Raw genomic sequence first — 17,763 nt, forward strand, 5'->3', positions numbered from 1 at the left:
GAAGAGCAGTCGGGTGCTCTTACCCACTGAGCCATCTCACCAGCCCTTTTTTTGGTTTTTTTGAGACAGGGTTTCTCTGTGTAGCCCTGGCTATCCTAGAACTCACTCTGTAGACCAGGCTTGCCTTGAACTCAGAAATCCACCTGCCTCTGCCTCCCAAGTGCTAAGAAGATTAAAGACATGCGCCACCACTGCCCAGTTACCAACTTGATTCTTTTTTTTTTTGTTTTGTTTTAAAGATTTATTTTATTTATATGAGTACACACTAGAAGAGTGCATCAAATTTCATTACAGATGGTTGTGAGCCACCATGTGATTGCTGGGAATTGAACTCAGAACCTCTGGAAGAGCGGTGAGTGCTCTTAACTGCTAAGCCATCTCTCCAGCCCCACCAACTAGGTTCTTGGAACAAGGTCTTTCACTAAAGCTGTAGCTCACAGGTTTGGCTGGACTTACCCCAACGGTGTGTAGGCCATATTCCTCACACACACCCCAATTACAGACATATGCTGGCACTTGGCATTTATATTGGTGCCCACTGTGTACTTTAACAACTGAGCTACTGTCCCAGCTTCTGTATTAAAAAGTCTTGTTTTAAGACAAGATTTCTCTGTGTAGCCCTTGATGTCCTTGAAATCACTTTGTAGATCAGGCTGGCCTTAAACTCAGAGATCCACTATCTCTGCTCGAAAGTGCTGAGGATAAAGAGATGTGCCAAAACTTTTTTTTCGTTTTTAACAGCAGTGCTTACTTAATGAGAAAAACCCTTTGAAATTGGACCAAATATTTATAGAAATGACCTGTAAAGGTCCTTAAGTTGAAAAAGACCAATATCAAAAATATAACTGAAGTGGTTATGACCCAAGTATGGTGAGGTCTTTTATGATGTTATATAACTGATTACATGTACAGTCTATGAAAGCCAAAAGGTAAAGAAAAATGTAAAACTATATTCATGACTGTATTCGTATCACTTTTTTTTTTTTTTGGTTTTTCGAGATAGGGTTTCTCTGTGTAGCCCTGGCTGTCCTGGATCTCACTCTGTAGACCAGGCTGGCCTCGAACTTAGAAATCCACCTGCCTCCCAAGTGCTGGGATCAAAGGCGTACACCACCACGCCCGGCTTTGTATCAGTTTTTAACTAATGTACGCCTCCATATATGTCTGTGTGAGAGTGTTACATCCCTTAAACTAGAATTACAGACAGCTGTGAACTGGCTTATGGATGCTGAGATTTGAACCTGGGTCATTTGGAAAACCAGCCAGTGCTCTTAACCACTAAGTCATCTCTCCAGCCCCCAAAGTAGACAGTTTGTTTATATTTTTATGTTCCCCAAGGTCTCAACATTCAATTTTGTTTTGGGAGTGATGGCTCACACTTTTGATCTCAAGTACCGGCAGATGCAAGTAGTTCTCTGGCTCAAAGCCAGCCTTGGTTTACATAGAGAGTTCTAGGCTTGCCAAGTCTACACAGTAAGACTTTGTTTCTAAATAATAAAACAACAAAATAAAATAATAGTAGAGTTATATTATAATACTAAGGAGCCACCTGTACTTGATCACTGTAAACTTCTTTGTAAGATACAAAATAAAAAGAAATATCTATCACTACCTTAAGTAAACTCTCTTTACTATTTGTGAAGCAGAAGAGGTTTTTTGGTCTTGTGTTGAAGGAAAAGTCTCTAGTTCCCTGGAGCCTGCTATGTAGCCAAGGAGGGCTGTGAGCGTCTCACCATGTAGCACCTATGTGCTGGGGTTACACAGACACTCAATCGATTTCATGGAAGCATGCAGACTTTTAAAAGACAGCACTCATCCAGCTCAGAATTTTCAAACACTTGTTCTACATATTTACTACAGACAGACTTGGTGATGACCTAATGAGACTTTTATTATCTACCTTTGTCTCTCATTTTACCATGCCCGTGTCTTTTCTCCTGAGTTGTCACCCAGTAGGGACAGTAACTGAGTTGTGGAAACAACTTCCTGATGATTATGGGCAATATGCTCAATAATATCTCAGTTATGACTTTGTATTTGTTACTCCAGTCTATTTTGATACGAGACAATATGCACAAGATAGGACAGTAAGGCAGCTGGGCAAGACCAAAAGTCCATGGCTTCTGTGGTGTTTTGAAAGACGTCAGCTCCCACAGGCTCATGTTTGTATGCTTCGACTCCTACTGATATCAGTCATTAGGAGTGACCTTGTTGGAGGAGGTGTGTCACCCCAGTCCCAGTGTGTCTGTCTGTCAGTCTCTGCCTGCTGCCTGCCATTAAGGATGTAGAGTTCTCAACTACTGCTCCAGTGCCTTCCTGCCTGTTGCCACGCTCCCCACCATAATGCTAAGAAACCAACCCTCTGAAACTGTGAGCAAACCCCCATTTAAATGCTTTCCTCCATACAGGTTGTCTTGGTCATGGTGTCTCTTCACAGAGCAATACAAAAGTGACGAAGGCAGCCAGTTCAGTCTACATAGTGAGTCCCAGGGATGTGTAGACCTGACACTTATAACTCTATCTCCTGCCATCTGACACACTTTTTGGATACCTGCAACCAGATGATACACACACAGAGAGAGACACACACACACACTAAAGCTTTAAACAAACAAATAACAAACAAATAAAATAACAAATAACAAATGAGCTGGAGAGATGGCCCAGTGGTTAGCAAACCTGCTATTCTTGAAGAAGCCCTGAGTTCAGTTCCAGCACCCATATCTGGCAACTCAGAACTGCCTCACTCCATGGGATACCACTGGCCTCCTTAAGTACAACAGACAGACAGACAGACAGACAGACATACCCCCACATACCACGACATTGCCAATGTAGTGGCTCAAGCCTTCAATCCTAACACCCAGGAGGCTGATTGCATTTGGTCATATTGGCTGAGTACCTGTTTAGCATATCAAAGGCATCAAGTTTAATATCCATCATCAAAATGAACAACCAATCAAGCACACTCACTCATACCATTAATGTACAACATATAATGCTTACCTAGGTACTCATTCTTGGCCCTGTACTCGATACAAAACGAACAAGGCTCTTTAGGACACCTTTTATATCTACTCTCTTATTTTTAGGTGTTGGGGATAAAATGCAGGGCCTCACATTGAAGTACTCTAATACTGAAGTACATTCTCACATCTCCAGGTCAAAGATCTGCTCATGGAGCCAAGTGTAGTGGTGTACAATGATTCCAGTGTTTGGAAGGCAGAGACAAGAACTTTGAGAGTTCAAGGCCAGCTCAGGCTGGAGCTTAGTAAGCTCCTGTTTAAAATAGACAAAAAGGGCTGGTGAGATGGCTCAGTGGGTAAGAGCACCCGATTGTTCTTCCGAAGGTCCAGAGTTCAAATCCCAGCAACCACATGGTGGCTCACAACCATCCGTAACGAGATCTGACTCCCTCTTCTGGAGTGTCTGAAGACAGCTACAGTGTATTTACATATAATAAATAAATCTTTAAAAAAAATAAAATAAAATAGACAAAAATTAGATTTGTTGAATGACTGTAAGATCAAGCCACCATTGAGGTGCTGAAAATCTAGCCATTAGACCAGCACTGAAGTACAATAGACAAAAAGCACCACACACTAGACTATGCAAGCAATGCACTCTGAAACGTTTGCCTCTGCTGCTTCTAAGATTTGCTTGAGTTACATGAGAGCCTATCTAGAAACAGAAACAAGTGTTTAAAATATTTATATATTAACTTTTTGTGTGTGCTAAAAATCAAACATGAGACTCTATATGTGCTATATCCACAGCCCTGAGAATTTTGTTTTGTTTTGTTTTTTCGAGACAGGGTTTCTCTGTATAGCCCTGGCTGTCCTGGAGCTTACTCTGTAGACCAGGCTGGCCTCGAACTCAGAAATCTGCCTGCCCCTGCCTCCTGAGTGCTGGGACTAAAAGTGTGTTCCACCAGCCCACTTTATTCTTCAAGTTTTACCTGACTAGTTGTGAAAGCAATTTGTACATGTTTAGTGAACTGTTAGCTACTTACTATTTAATGAACTGTTCGTTTAATATGTTTATTACATTAACAGATTAAGTACTAGATAATGAATACATAATGCACAAAAGATTATATGCTTGTAGTGGGGCTGTAGAGATGGCTGGGTGGATAAAAGCACTGGCTGCTCTTCCAGAGCCTGGGTTCAATTCCTAGAATCCAAATGGTAGCTCAAACTGTTTGGAACTCTAGTTCCAGGGGATTCAATGCTGTTTTCTGGTTTCCATGGGCATTACATGTATGCGGTACACACACACACATACACACACACACACACACACAGGTTATAGGCCTTTTCTTTCATATCAAGCCTTTGGAACATCACCAATCATTAAAAGCTGGAAGCAGGAGCATGGCATATATACCTATAATCCCAGCCCCTGGGAGGCTGAGTCCAGAGCACCCTGAATTTGAGGGCTCTGCTACCATCGCACCACAGGAGTCCTGGATTACAGGTGCATGGTAACATTCCTAGCTTTATATGTGGTATCAGAGACTGAACCTGGGTCAACAGGTTCCTATGGATGGTGCTTTTACCTGCTGAACCATCTCCCCCGTCTTCACAGTGTAGTCCATGGGTTTTGAGCCTTGCTGCCATTGGCAATCTGCTGTTGATGTATTCTGATGGCATCAAGATTCTTCCTTAACTTGCTCTGTGTGTAGTCTATCAGGAAAGGACTAAGAACCCATGGGTGGATCTAATGTATAACTAAGTAATCACTGATAGGCTGACTCTACTGTCAACTATGTCTCTCCTACCTTCTCTTACTGTGGTCATCTGCATTTTTTTCCTCTCTTACAAAGACTAGGCTATAAATGGCCTTACCAACAATGCATACAGCCCTTTCCTTTTCTCTGTTTACTGACTACAAATGCCTACTGTCTCAAAAAACAAAGGAGACTGTACATGTTGGTGCATGCCTTTAATTCTAGCACTTGGGAATCAGATAGATCTCCGAGTTCAAGGCAAGCTTGGTCTATAAAGTGAGTTTCAAGCCAGCTAGTGAAATATTGCCTCAACACACACACACCAAAGTAACAAACAAGGGGCTAAAGACATGGCTCAGGCAAGCCAGATAGCAAGTTTTGTCTACACACACACACACACACACACACAGAAGAGTAATAAGTGGCTAGAAACATGGCTAAGTTAGGAGCATCAGCTGGTTGCTCTTCCAGAGCACTCAGCAATCCACCTGGTGGCTTACAACCCTCTGTAATTCCAGTACCAGAGGATCTCATGCCCTCATCTGGACTCTGTAGACATGCACATGGTGCACACAAATCCACACAGGCAAAAACCCCATACACATAAAATAATTTAAAAATGTGTCTCGTTCTCAGCACAGCATGCTGCCCACCGCATGCACACCCCACAGGAACCAGAGCAAATGACCCTGCAAGAGTCCCACATCTTCCATCCCACACCCACTTCTGAGCATATGTTCCTCATATCCTGCAGTGGGCAGAATCACCCACACCAACTACAACTTTTTCTTGTCTAGGATTTAGGGCTGAATTCATGTGATGTGTTGTCAGAACTGTGAACATCCAGCCCCACTGGTCCTTCCTCCTCTCCCTGTCTCATACACAGCCAGCCAGTCTTTTTTCCAGAGACCTTCCTTTCAGAGGGACCTATGTCTCCTGGTCTCTATCTTTGGCATGTCTCATTAACTCTTCTTCCTAGGGTTCTCAGCTTACTCTGAACTCCTGGGTCTGTAAATAAGATGGTGAGATTTCCCTCACCAACTGGAGGAGATATGGCCTGAGAGACTTCCCAATCTTCACTTTTCTCTACCCATGAGAAGGTACTCATCTAGGGATTGGGGCTTGCAGGGCATAAATATAATAAATGTGTTAAGAGGTTTCTTGTGAAACCTGAGTGGGACTTCTGGCACCTCTAGATAAACCCTGAGGTCTTGATTTTACCTGCTTATCTGAGACCCCAGTGAGGCCTTCTACACACAACAAGCTCAGCAGTATTCACAGGCCTTTAATCCACAACTTTCTGGTCATATTCCATCCCTGCCCCAAGATGGCATTAGAGAAGGATGAAGACACATGTAGGCCACAGGATACACTCAAGGAAGGACTGGAGTCAGGCTGAAGCCTGGGCAGAGAGGTCCTGGCCCCAGGAGATGAGGGAGTTGCTGGCCTGGGCAAGCTCTGTGATGGACACCCGGCCCCGCTGTCGGATGAAATTGGCCACGGCAGCCAGTTCCTCTGGGGTTATGTAGATAAACTTGCCCCGGTCGTCAATCACACCTGTGGGGACATGCATGTAGTAGGACTGAGTCCTCCTGGGCTTTCTCTACCTAACCTGAGAATTTCCATCTATTCCTTTATAAATGATCTACAGCCTTTCAGTTCTCATGTCAGCCTTTCTGGGTACAACAAAGCCCATGTGGGTGAGTTGCACAAATCCTTTCTTCCCATGCCTCATTCCAAAGCTAGGCGAAGGCTTCTAGGTCTTCCTTGTGACCAAGTCCAATTCCTCAGTGTCCCTCACTGTGTATTCCTCCCGCCCCGGAGAGGCCAGGCTGCCTCTGGAATAAGTCTGCAGGCCTCTGTGCTCACTCAGCCCCACAGGTCAGGGCATGTTTGTAGGCTTGGCTCTCACCTGTTAGAGTCCCCTCCGTCAACAGGTCCTGGATGCGGTTTATGGCGTCCTGTGAGGAAACAAAGTCTCAGAGCTCATTTCGTGGTTCCCATACCCACAGACCCATCATTCCTCCTCTCTCTCCCTAGTGTGCCGTTCCTGCTGTGGCTGTGCTTCTCCTAGGAGGGAGTCCTGACTGAAGGAGCTCTGATCGTTGGAAATGCCAAGCCCCGATGGAAGCTCTCTTCCAGCCAGAAAAGGAATAGTGGAGATGTCCCCTGGCAAGACAACCTTTGGCAAGAAGTAACTAGATCTGGGCTGCGCTGGCCACAGGACTGTATAGCGCTTGACTTTCCTTTTTCTTTCCTGTTCTCTTCATCTCTGTAGAAATGCAGAATTCCTGGAATGCAAAGAAATCCCTACACTCTGTTCACTCTTGGTTGGGGACAGTCTGAAAGGGCATCACGACTTAACCATCTTCAGGCCAGCCTCCTACTCTCTACTGGCCACAGACCCTGTAGCTATATTCCATATTCTGAGGCTTACCTGAGTCCTAAGGCCCATCTGGAAAGCCAGATCTTCCAAAAGCACAACCTTGGACTTCTACAGATAAAAGGGAGAGGAGAGAGAGAGAGAGGGAGGCTGAGACCACTTGGCTAGCTCTATGCCAGTGTGATGCCCTATCTTTAAAAAAAAGGTGAAACAATATGCAGAGCTGTCTTCTGGGTTCTACATTCACACACACACACACCATTTCTTTAAACCAACATTTTCTAATTAATTAATGTGTGTGTTTGTGTGTGTGTGTACATGTGCAACAACACACACGTAGAGGGCTCAGAGGACAACTTTCAGAAGTTGGTTCTCTCCAATCACCATGTGAATCCAAGGACTGAACTCAGATCTTAAGGTTTGACATCAAGTGTCTGCACCTGCTGAGCCATCTTGCCAGCCCAAAAGTTGGTCTTTTGTTTTCAAGTTTTTAAAACTAGAAAATGGTTACCTAAGCCAGGTGTTGTGGTGCATGTCTGTAACCTCAGTGTTTGGCAGAAGAGTCAGGAAGGTCAGGAGTTCAAGACCGTGCATTCACACACATTTAAAGGAGAAAAGAAGAACTGCAGGAATGGTAAACAAGAGTCAGTACCTACCGCTGACCTAAAAGCCTATCTGGTGAAACAGACATACACAGACCAGATGATGACAGGCCTGGGGTCTTTCACAAGGCCCAGAGACTTGTTTCTCTCTTGTGTTTGCCTCCCATTCTTCTGCTTCGATCTCCACAGTCCTGAGAGGTGTACACTTCTTTTCACTCAGCCTCTTCACACTGTCTGAGGCAAAACCCTCTCTCACCTGGAATGGCCAAATAACTATCGCTAGGGCTGGCAAGATGGTTGCCAGGCAAGTGCTTGTGTGCTTCTGAGGACGTGAGTCCAATACCTAGATCTCACATAAAGAAGCTGGGTGTGGCTGGAAGTGGCAGTGCTCGCACTCAGGAGGCAGAGGCCGATGGATTGCTGAGAGCTCAAGACTAGCCTGGTCAACAGAGTGAGATCCTGTCTCAAAAGCAAGCAAGCAAGCAAGCTGCTGGGTGTGGCAGCATTGCGTACTTGGAACCTCACTGCTGGAAAGGTAGACAGGTAGTCTATTTGGCTCACTGGCCAGCTAGGATAGCCTGCATGGTGAGTCCCAGAACAGCGAAACAAAGTACATCACTCCTCCTTGCAAGAAAAAAAAAAGGTGGACAGTACCCAAGGAATAAACAATACCTGAAGGCCCCCAGATATGTATCTCCGTGCTCACCAGTACACGGGAGCACCCACACTATACACACACACACACAAAGCAGCCCTGTGAGCAGTGACAGTGTTCTCCCTCTGTGGTCCTGGCCCGTGTCTCATGACTGCTCTTGCACTCTTAGTAGAAACTTTAGCTCAGAGCAGCTCACACAAGGAGTCACAGCTGGGTCCACGCATGCATCTGCCCCCACCTTTGCCACATATAGCATACGATTTGAGAGAAGGCGGTCCTTCGCATTTCTGTGAATCTTCCACAGCAAATGAGCTGGGGGAGTAATGACATGGTGACACCTCCTCAGCTACATATGGCATGTGACTTGTTGGAATGCCAACCCGTATGTGCAAGCAGGGGTGCGGGGTGGGGGTGGGAGGGTTGGGAAGGATACAATCAAGAGGCAGCTGGGCCAGGGAGTGGGCAAGCGCAAAATGATCTGGCCAGCAGCTTCTACCTATGACATAAACCAGGCACTAGGATCTCAGGAGTCCCCTCCTATGCTGCCTGGTTCCTGAGGATCTGGCCTGAGGCAATATTAGAGTCAAAGTGTAGCTGCACAAACATCCTAGCCATGGTAGGAAGGAGAACAGACATCCTTACTGTTCACATGAAGTGGGTTGTGTGCAGAAACCCTCCTCCTTCTGAAATTCTGTCTAAAGGGTCAGATCCCTTGGCGTGCGGAAGGTGGATAGAGTGAATTTCAGAAGTCCTCTTTCTTCCTCCAAGCGTTTGGAGAACACCAAGAGTAGAATCTCCAGGGAACCACCAAAGGCAAGAGCCAGAACTACCTAGGAACTTTCTTCTGGCCCCTGCAGAAATGAGAGTAACATTGAAGTTGCCCCCTAAATCTACCTGGGAGGCCTTGTGAAGGAAGTATTTTAGACCTACAGGTAGAGGCAGATAGTTAGTTCTCAACAACAGGACATTGTGAAAAGTCACACTCAGGGCAGTGTGCCAGGGTGGAGTGCGGGCTTCATCAAAGGGGAAGGCTTACAACCTAAGGGAAAAGGACCCTCTGGAAGATGCTATGGCTTCTCCCTCTTAGGGATTCTGGGCCCCAGACATGAGCCCAGTCCCTCACTGCTGCAGGGAGATATCTAAGCCCTGCTCTCTTTTAGGAGAGGTGGGGGAGGATTATGCAAGCCCCAGCTTCTTGGCAGCCCCTGGTGCCACCCCCAGTATCGCCCCCGCTCCCTCTGCACTCCTTCCCTCAGCTGCCTCTGCACCTCTGAGCTGCACTTGAAAACCTCTCCCCTTCTCGCATCCTTTGTGGGAGACAAGTTGCTTAGCAGCAAAGCGGATCAGGATGTGCTTATGCAACCCAGAGCAGCATCCGGGCAGCCTGTGGAGTGGCTGTGGATGGAGGGACACGGCCAACTGCTCAGGATTGCAATGAAAACACTATCCTACTTCTTCTTGAAGGCCCAAACTCCCAGTCAGGACCACAGAGCATTTGTTCCGATTCAGTGGAACCTCAGCGTGACAGAGCTGACAGAAAACACATGTGAACTGACTTCAAAACACGATGACTCATTGAGCGTGGGGTCTGAAGAGCAGAGGGACTGTCAGTCAAGTATTAGGAAGCTATTGGAGGCTCCCACGCAAACCTCGGTCCTTCTCTACCTTCTAGGTCTGAAGAAAAGGGACTTTCCTGGCCAAGAACCAGCAGCCAACCCTTCTGGACCCCATGCCCATGCTGATCGAACATTGAATGAGACAGACACACCTGCTTGGTCCTGAGAACATATACAAAATATACATAGACACACGCATACTCACCTGCAGGAAAAGATATCAGAATTCTCTGAGCCTCTTACCTTGATGTAATTGATGAATTCTGTCAGGAAGCTGTGAGACTGAAGGGCAGAGAAAGCAGTGAGTGCCACCCCTGGTTGGAGGCCTGCTCACCCGCGTATGCTGCCCGCCTGCAGCCTGTCTTCTGTTCCCACCCCATCACCTGCTTTCATGAGATGTAAGGGCCTACACTTACTGGCACCCGACTCGCTTCTCATTATACAGCCCCAAGTGTCTAAGGTGGTGTAGGCGGCCTCGGACTTAACACACACTACCCTCATGGCACAGATCTCCCAGGAGTGACGGGCCCACCTGCTCCTCAGTCATGGTCTCGCTAACACCTTCTTCTTCTACCACGAAGGCCTCCTTCAGTTTCAGGTACTCCTCGTGCTCCCGCCGGGCCTGCTCCTCCCGAGCCTTCCTCTCTTCCTCCTCCTGTGGACCAGAGGAAGAGGCAGGTATTTGGGGCAGCTGCCCGCTCACATCTGTTGCCGTGGCTGCAGGATACAAGTTTATGCACTCCAGAGATGGTGCTTCTTCAAGACTTTCACCCTTTGGTCTCAAGCTACCCAACAGGCAAAGGCTCTCCTCATCCGCCCTACCATTGTCCAGGCCACGCTGCCCGGACCCTTTCCCTGTCCTCTTGCTCAGGAGAGTCACTTAGGAAAAAATCTTGAAAACCTTGCCGCAACTTCTTCCTGGTCATGTCTAGGTCTGAACAAGCAGCAGATTCTACACCCTACCGGCTGGCACATAGTCAGCCCACTGTTTCCTACCAGCCATGCACACAGCCAGCCCACTGTAGTCTGGCTTCTGAATCACGTGAGAAGAGAGTCTCACTAAAGAACTGTTCTGACTGCCTTGCTTGATGCGGGAAGGTCCACCTTTCTGTGGCAGCCCAGACCAAACCGGCAGATCAGAAGATTGCCTCGCCCCCGCTCAGGCAGTCTCTCTGCTCACCTCCCTCTCCCATGGAGGCCAAAAGTGGGTACCAGATCTCGAGCTGGGGTTGCCAGTGTGTGCCACTTGGTAAGGGCGCTGGGATCCAAACTCTGGTCCTCCCATAGAGCAGTGAGCCCTGACCCACTGACCCATCTCCGTTTCCTAACAGTGACTTATTTCCACACAAGTCTGAGGAGATGGAGAAAAACAGTAAAAGCATACAGGAATAGTTCAAAAGTGGAGCACTTCCCTGGAATGCACAGGCTCTGTGTTCAATACTCAGTCCTGGGGATAAAGAAAACCAAACAAAGAAAACCGCAACAACAACAACAACAACAACAACAACAACAACAACAAGAAGCAAACCCCAGCATAACTCCAGATTACTAGTCATCCCAGGACTCCAAATGCAGGGTAAGCAAAGTACAAGTTCAAGGTCAGCCTGGGCTACAGAGAGTTTTAGGCCTATTTCTACATAGTAAGACCCTGTCTCAAAACAAAACAAAACAAAACACCCACAAAAACAAAACAAAAAAAAAAACCAAATTAATTCAAAATAAAATTTAGAACAGGGTGTGGTGGTCCTTTAGTCCCTGCATTTAGGAGGCAGAGGCAGAGGCAGAGGCAGGAGGATCTCTTGAGTTTGACCTCTTGAGTTTGAGACTAGCCTCATTTATAAAGCAAGTTCCAGGACAGCCAAGGCTATATACTGTACAAAGAAACCCTATCTAAAACAAAACAAAAACAAAAACAAACAATAATAAACAAACAAACAAGTATCTGGGCTGGAGAGATGGCTCAGCAGTTAAGAACACTGGCTGCTCTTGCAGAGAACCCAGTTTGGTTGTCAGCACCCATATGATGGCCCCTATTTTTTTTTAATCTAAAAGACAAATAAAGGAAAATAAAAATAAAAACTAGCCAATCCAAATCAAGATACATTTCACAGACTAGTTTTCCAATATCCTTCAAAGCTAGTAAGATGATAAACAAGAAAAACTGACAATCAATCCCCACAGAGGCCTAAGAAGACAAAACAAGTGACCAAACACAGTGTGTTAGATATGACCCTGCAAAACAAAAATACCTGGGCTGGAGAGATGGATGGTTAGCAGCATTGACTGCTCTTCCAGAGGACCTGGGTTCAACTCCCAGCGTCCACATGGGAGCTCACAACAGTCTCTAACTACAGTTGAGGGGGATCTGATGTCCACTTCAGGCCTCTGAGCTTATTTGCAGATAAAGCACCCATATACATAAAATAAAAAAAATAAAATACTAGGGTCAGTGGGGATGCATGAAGCTCAGTTGGTAGGATTTTTGCCTACCAAGTTCTGGGTTCAATTCCTATCTAAACCAGGCATAGTATAGGCAGACATCTGAATAAAGAATAAAGTGTGCCACTTAATTTAAGGATGTGCTATTATTCTTGTGAGAAATATACCAATACATGAAAAACTAAAACAGGGAGAAAGCCAGAACAAAGGAGGTATATTAGGCATGACCGTTACTCAAAGGTGAAGAACTTTCTCTGTTCATGCCCTTCACTGACATTCCTACAGTGTGCATGGCCAGGCTTCCTCCAGACATACAGAGTTCTGGAACAAGCCAACCAGACGCCCTTGTGTTTTATGCATACTACATGTTTGCACTTCCCCCTTTCTTAGAAACCAGGTTCTAGAATAATCTGGCAAATAAGAATTCATTAATCATCTTTCAATGGTGGCTCCAGTTCTCCAGCACTAGTCCTATGCTAGGCCCCAACGCACTCACTGTCTCCTAAGACTGCTGACAATCTCAGGATCCTCTGTACTTCTCTATCGACTTTGTTCCTCGCTGCTTTCTCAGTTCCAGACACTCTGACCCTGTTCAAATATCTAGGTACCTGTAGCTCATGCTCACAAGAATCCCCAGCTCTGGGCTGGAAGGAGCTCAGCACTTAAGAGCATTGGTCGCTCTTCTAGAGGACCTGGGTTCCAATCTAGAACCCAATGGTGGCTCACAGCTATTTGTAATTCCAGTCTTCTGGCCTCTATAGGCACCAGGCATATTCACAGTGTACAGACGTACATGCAAGCAAAATACCCATACAGGTAAAAGGTTTTGTTTTGGTTTTTTGGAGACAGGATCTCTTTACATAGTTCTGGCCATCCTGGAACTTAAGAGATTGGCCTGTCTCTGACTCCCAAAGTACTGGATAAAAAGCCTGTACCACTATACCCAGCTCTTTTTTTCAACCCCCACCCCCATACACATAAAATTGATGGGGGGGGGGTGTTGAAAGAGACTCTCAGGTCAAAGCCATGCTCCTTCTGCAGGTGATGTTCTGAGGCAGGCCCTTGTGCTGGGTCCATGGCCAATCCTTAGTTTTGAAGACAGGAGTTAGCTAGTTAGTCCAGGCTGTCCTCCTGCCTCAGCTTCTCAAGTGATTATAGGTAGGAGTCACCACCATACCCAATACCATGGCCTATCTTGTAGGATGGAGGCATTTGGGAGCAAGGTTAGGTAATAATGGGCCAGGCAACAGGGTCCAGGGTCAATCTTACCTTCTGTTCTTCCTTCAGGCGAAGCCGTTCCTCTTCCTTCTTCCATTCGGCCTCACGTTGGGACTCTAGGCGTTTCCGTTCTTCACGTTCAGCCTCCTCTGCCTAGAGAGAGATTTCTATAGCACATTTCCTCTTCCTCTAGCTAGTTTTCTCACCCCCTACAGAGGCCAAAGAAAGCCATTGCCTGGGCCAGGACAAGGGCTAAGACTGCAGGCCACAAAGCCAGGGAGACAGTAAACACCAGCACAGCATAAAAGGAACCCCAAGGGCAGTCTGTCATGGGAACTAGAGATTGGTTCCTTTCCTACCCTTTGGAGCTATTCCCCAACCCCTTGCTTGCCTCTCGTTGAGCCTTTCGAGCCTGTTTTTCCTCTAGCTTCCGTAGTTTCTTGGCTCCAATTTTCCCTGTTGGGTGAACTTCTGCTGGCTTCTCAATGCCTTCTTCCTCCTGGGCTGGGTATGATCAGACAAAGACAATCTGAGTCCTAGACAGAGAAGACTCATCCCCACCCCTTGTGACCTTTAAGGGATAGGGTAGGGGGTGGTTTCTACCTACCTCTGCTTTCCAGAAGCATCTACCATATATGTGCATACAAATACCAGCGTAAGAACAAACACATTATGTACTTGGGGGTGGTGGTGGTGGAAGGCCACACACAGGGACAAAGGAGACTTAGATACTGCACAGCTGTAAGATGTCAATACCCGAATGTTTTTGAGACTCACATGTACCTGCAGAAGTCCCTAATTTCTTTCTCTGTGCCAAACCTCCAAGGAAGTTTATTCCTGCATAAATCCAGCATCCTGTATGTTCTAGTCAGGAACTGATGAATGTCTCAGACTCCTTCAACCTTACCTACAACCTTCCAAAGGAGCTTTATCTTTAAGATAAAGGATGCTTTATCGTAGCAGAGCCAGACAGAAAAAATAACCCTAACCTCAGGACTACTCCAGGGCCAGCTGAAAATAACTGATACGCTGATGCCTGGGCCTCAGAGTATAGGACCCAAATCTGAGACAGGACGGACGGTGAAGAGAGGGCCTCTTTGTTGCTGCTGGATGCTGCTTTTGAAACAGCTATATAAGCATGGCTGGCCTGAAACTTCCCATGCTCCTGCCTCTGTTTTCTGAGTGCAGGAATTATAAGCATGTACACACATCCACTGAAGGCTTCTTTTTAAGACAAAGGGGCTAATAATCCCAAGGACTCAAAGCAAAAGCCCAATTTCCCCTAAATTCTCTTCTTCAAGAACTAGAGAAGACAGACTTCAAGTACTAGAGAAGACACATTCTTTCCCACAATCATGCGGATTTTGTAAGACTCCCAGTATCTGCTGTGTGGATGTAAATGTCAGCTGAAATGTCTCTATTTCTAAGCACTTATTCTAGGGTTATAGCCAATTGCACTGAACCAAGATGAAGGAAGAGACACCCAATAGAATAGGGATTGAGTTAAGAAATGCTGACTTCAAGGACCAAAGCCCAGGCCAAGACTCCAGTCCCACCACTAAATGTCCTTCCTACACTGGCTCCATGTTCCTTGTGTACCTCTAGCTTGGGGGATTTCTTAACACCTTTAATCCAGCCCTCCCCCAGGCTGGGCCCTCTTACCTGGAATAACAGTTTGACCCTCATTCTCATCCCCTTCTTCCCAGGCCACTCGCTGGGCTCGACGCTGGGCCTGTAGACGGCTGCCCAAGTCCCTCCGACGCCGGGGTCTGCTTCCAGTTCTCTGTTCTTCAGACTCCTGAGGCAAAGAGCGGCCTACCTGGCCTGCTCCTGCCCTCTCTTCCTCATTGTGCAGTGGTTCTCTGTCAGCTTTTGGGAGGGAGGAATCATAACACTGTCAAGAAGCCCATCTTCAAGAGAGTGAAGCACAGCATCTTGGGAGTCTCATCCCCCCTGCTGAACCGCCTTCAGACTATTGCTGCCCACAGCACCAAGTCCCAACTTAGGTTTGTCAAGGCCTTTTTGTACGCACACTTTGGCCTGATGCCCACTTCTCATTTCCTACCTCCTTTGATATCTTCATCTTCTTGAACTCAACCCACTTTCAGGCGACCTGTGAGGATACTCTCACCCTGAGGTTTACAGATCTCGCTCGATGCCCGCTGCAAGATTACATTTACTTCTTGCTATGTTATGATTTTATAGGGTACGCCAACCAGAGACTACATGTCACAGTGGAGGCTGAATCCTCCCTCCCTGGAAGACTTGTTGGCAATCAGCTTTACCTCAGCTTCTGTCTCTTCTGCCCGTGGGACACAGAGGTGCTCTGAGGTGGCTTATGGGGTCAGGCATCAGAGAGACATACAGAAACTCCTACACTTACGTGAAATGTTAGTGAGGGGGACTGTCATGTTATCAGTGCCAGGCCAGTGACCTGGCCTTCTAACCCTGGTGGAGGCGAGGCAAAGCAGCATGGGTGCCCTCTTTGGCGGGAGATGCTTTCAGTTTCCTAAGGCTGCCTAGCCCTCCTACTCCTGGTAAGCAGAACACACTGGGCAGGATTAGAAAACCGGCAGCCTCTCCAATTGGTGCAGAGTAGAAAGGCAGGCTTGGTTCCTAGGTTGCATCCCCAGCACTGGGCTCCGCGCTAATTCCGAATGTGTCCTAAGGCGCGTGCGCAAAGCTGCCTCGGCCAGCGCACAAGCTCCTCGTAAGCACAGGAAAGCACGTCAGTGCATGCGCACAAGTCGACGGCCTACCAAAGCCCAGGAACTCTGAAAAACGGATTCCTCCAGCCCTGGGACGGCGGCACCTCCTACCTGCTGCCGCCCGACCCCGGCTGCGAGTCAGGAAGAGGATCAGGCCGATGAGCAAAACTGCTGCCACCAGATACACCCAGGGCCCCACCATGACGACAACCGGGCAGCGTAGCCAGCGCGCCTGCGGGATTCCGATCGCCAGGCCCCGCCCACTACCGTCCGCCCTGCCCAGCCTCTCGCTGAGCTCCGCCCCCACCCTGGGTTTGACCTGGGCCTCAGTTAACTGCAGAATCCCTGATGCTATATTTGCCTGCCACCCCAGTGCTCGGAAGTGGAGACTCGGAGACCAACATTTCAAGGTCGTCTCTGGCTATCTGGCAACATGGAGGTCGTCTGCAGTTAATGACGCTGACTGCTCTTCCAGTGGGCCAGGGTTCAGTTCGCAGCACCCACATAGTGGCTTACAAGCTTCTATTACTTCAATTCCAGGGGACCCAAAACCCTCTTCAGACCCTCTTGAGTGTCAGGCACGCATGTTATACACAGATATGCATACCTGCGAAGCACTCATACACGTAAAATAAGTGTTTAAGAAAAAAAGAAAGAAAAAGGAAGAAAATAGTGGGGCGAGTAAGTAGGGGATTAAGCTGCATCCATTATATTACTTTCTGTAAATGTGGAATATTTTGTAATTTGTTACTCAATGTTGATAAACCTAAGGCCTTCCAGGCATCAGGCAAGTGCTGTTACGGTAAGCTTTATCTAGTCTAGCACCTACGTTCTTTCCGTATATTTGGAGATTTAGACCCATGTTCGGCTGAAGGTTGAGGCTTTGCTGAAATTTTGTCGCAGCCCTGGCCCCCACCTTTAGTTGTTGTTTGGTTTTGTTCTGAGACAGGGTCTCTGGTAGCCTAGGCTGGCCTTGGACTTGCTGTATAGCAGATGGTGACTTTAAACTGATCCTTTGCTTCCGCCTCATAAGTGCCTGGATTATATGGGAGTACAGGTGTGCACCCTGATGTCCAGACGCTCCTCCATCTTTTGAGGATAGGTTGTTTTGTTTTAGTTCTTTGAGCTCTCATTATATGGCCCTGCCTGGCCTAGAACTCAATATGTAGACAAGGCTGGCCACAAACTTAGAGGGATCTGCTTGCCTCTTCTTTGGTTATAATTAAAGGCATGTGGCACCACAGACCTGCTTGGCTCCTGAATTCTTTTTTTCTTTTTCTTTTTCTTTTCCTTTCCCTTTTCTTTTCTTTCTTTTTCTTTCTTTTTTTTCTTTCTTTTTTTTTTTTTTTCGAGACAGGGTTTCTCTGTGTAGCCCTGGCTGTCCTGGAACTCACTTTGTAGACCAGGCTGGCC

At 47.0% G+C, this 17,763-nt stretch overlaps 1 protein-coding gene across 1 annotated transcript; it reads right to left on the minus strand.

Annotated features, from left to right (window-relative positions):
* Positions 1-5,994: 5,994 nt before the first annotated feature.
* Ddrgk1 (DDRGK domain containing 1) lies at positions 5,995-16,623 on the minus strand. Its single transcript, XM_021154328.2, has 9 exons — positions 16,462-16,623; positions 15,305-15,511; positions 14,034-14,146; positions 13,694-13,795; positions 10,518-10,640; positions 10,229-10,267; positions 7,167-7,223; positions 6,642-6,690; positions 5,995-6,286 (listed from the first exon to the last, which is right to left on the minus strand). The coding sequence occupies exons 1-9, from the start codon at positions 16,550-16,552 to the stop codon at positions 6,120-6,122; spliced, it is 948 nt and encodes a 315-aa protein (XP_021009987.1). The 5' UTR covers positions 16,553-16,623; the 3' UTR covers positions 5,995-6,119.
* Positions 16,624-17,763: the final 1,140 nt, after the last annotated feature.

The sequence above is a fragment of the Mus caroli genome, chromosome 2 (genome assembly GCF_900094665.2).
Source record: "Mus caroli chromosome 2, CAROLI_EIJ_v1.1, whole genome shotgun sequence".
Taxonomy (NCBI): Eukaryota; Metazoa; Chordata; class Mammalia; order Rodentia; family Muridae; genus Mus; species Mus caroli.

Bases quoted from the DNA above. Each gene is read 5' to 3' on its own strand.
- Ddrgk1 (XM_021154328.2), bottom strand. From the start codon at position 16,552: ATGGTGGGGCCCTGGGTGTATCTGGTGGCAGCAGTTTTGCTCATCGGC. The intron at 7,224-10,228 runs GTAAGAGGCTCA...TTTTATCTGTAG, and splicing joins AATTCATCAATTACATCAAG to AAGTCCAAGGTTGTGCTTTT. The intron at 6,691-7,166 runs GTAAGCCTCAGA...GTTTCCTCACAG, and splicing joins AGATGGGCCTTAGGACTCAG to GACGCCATAAACCGCATCCA.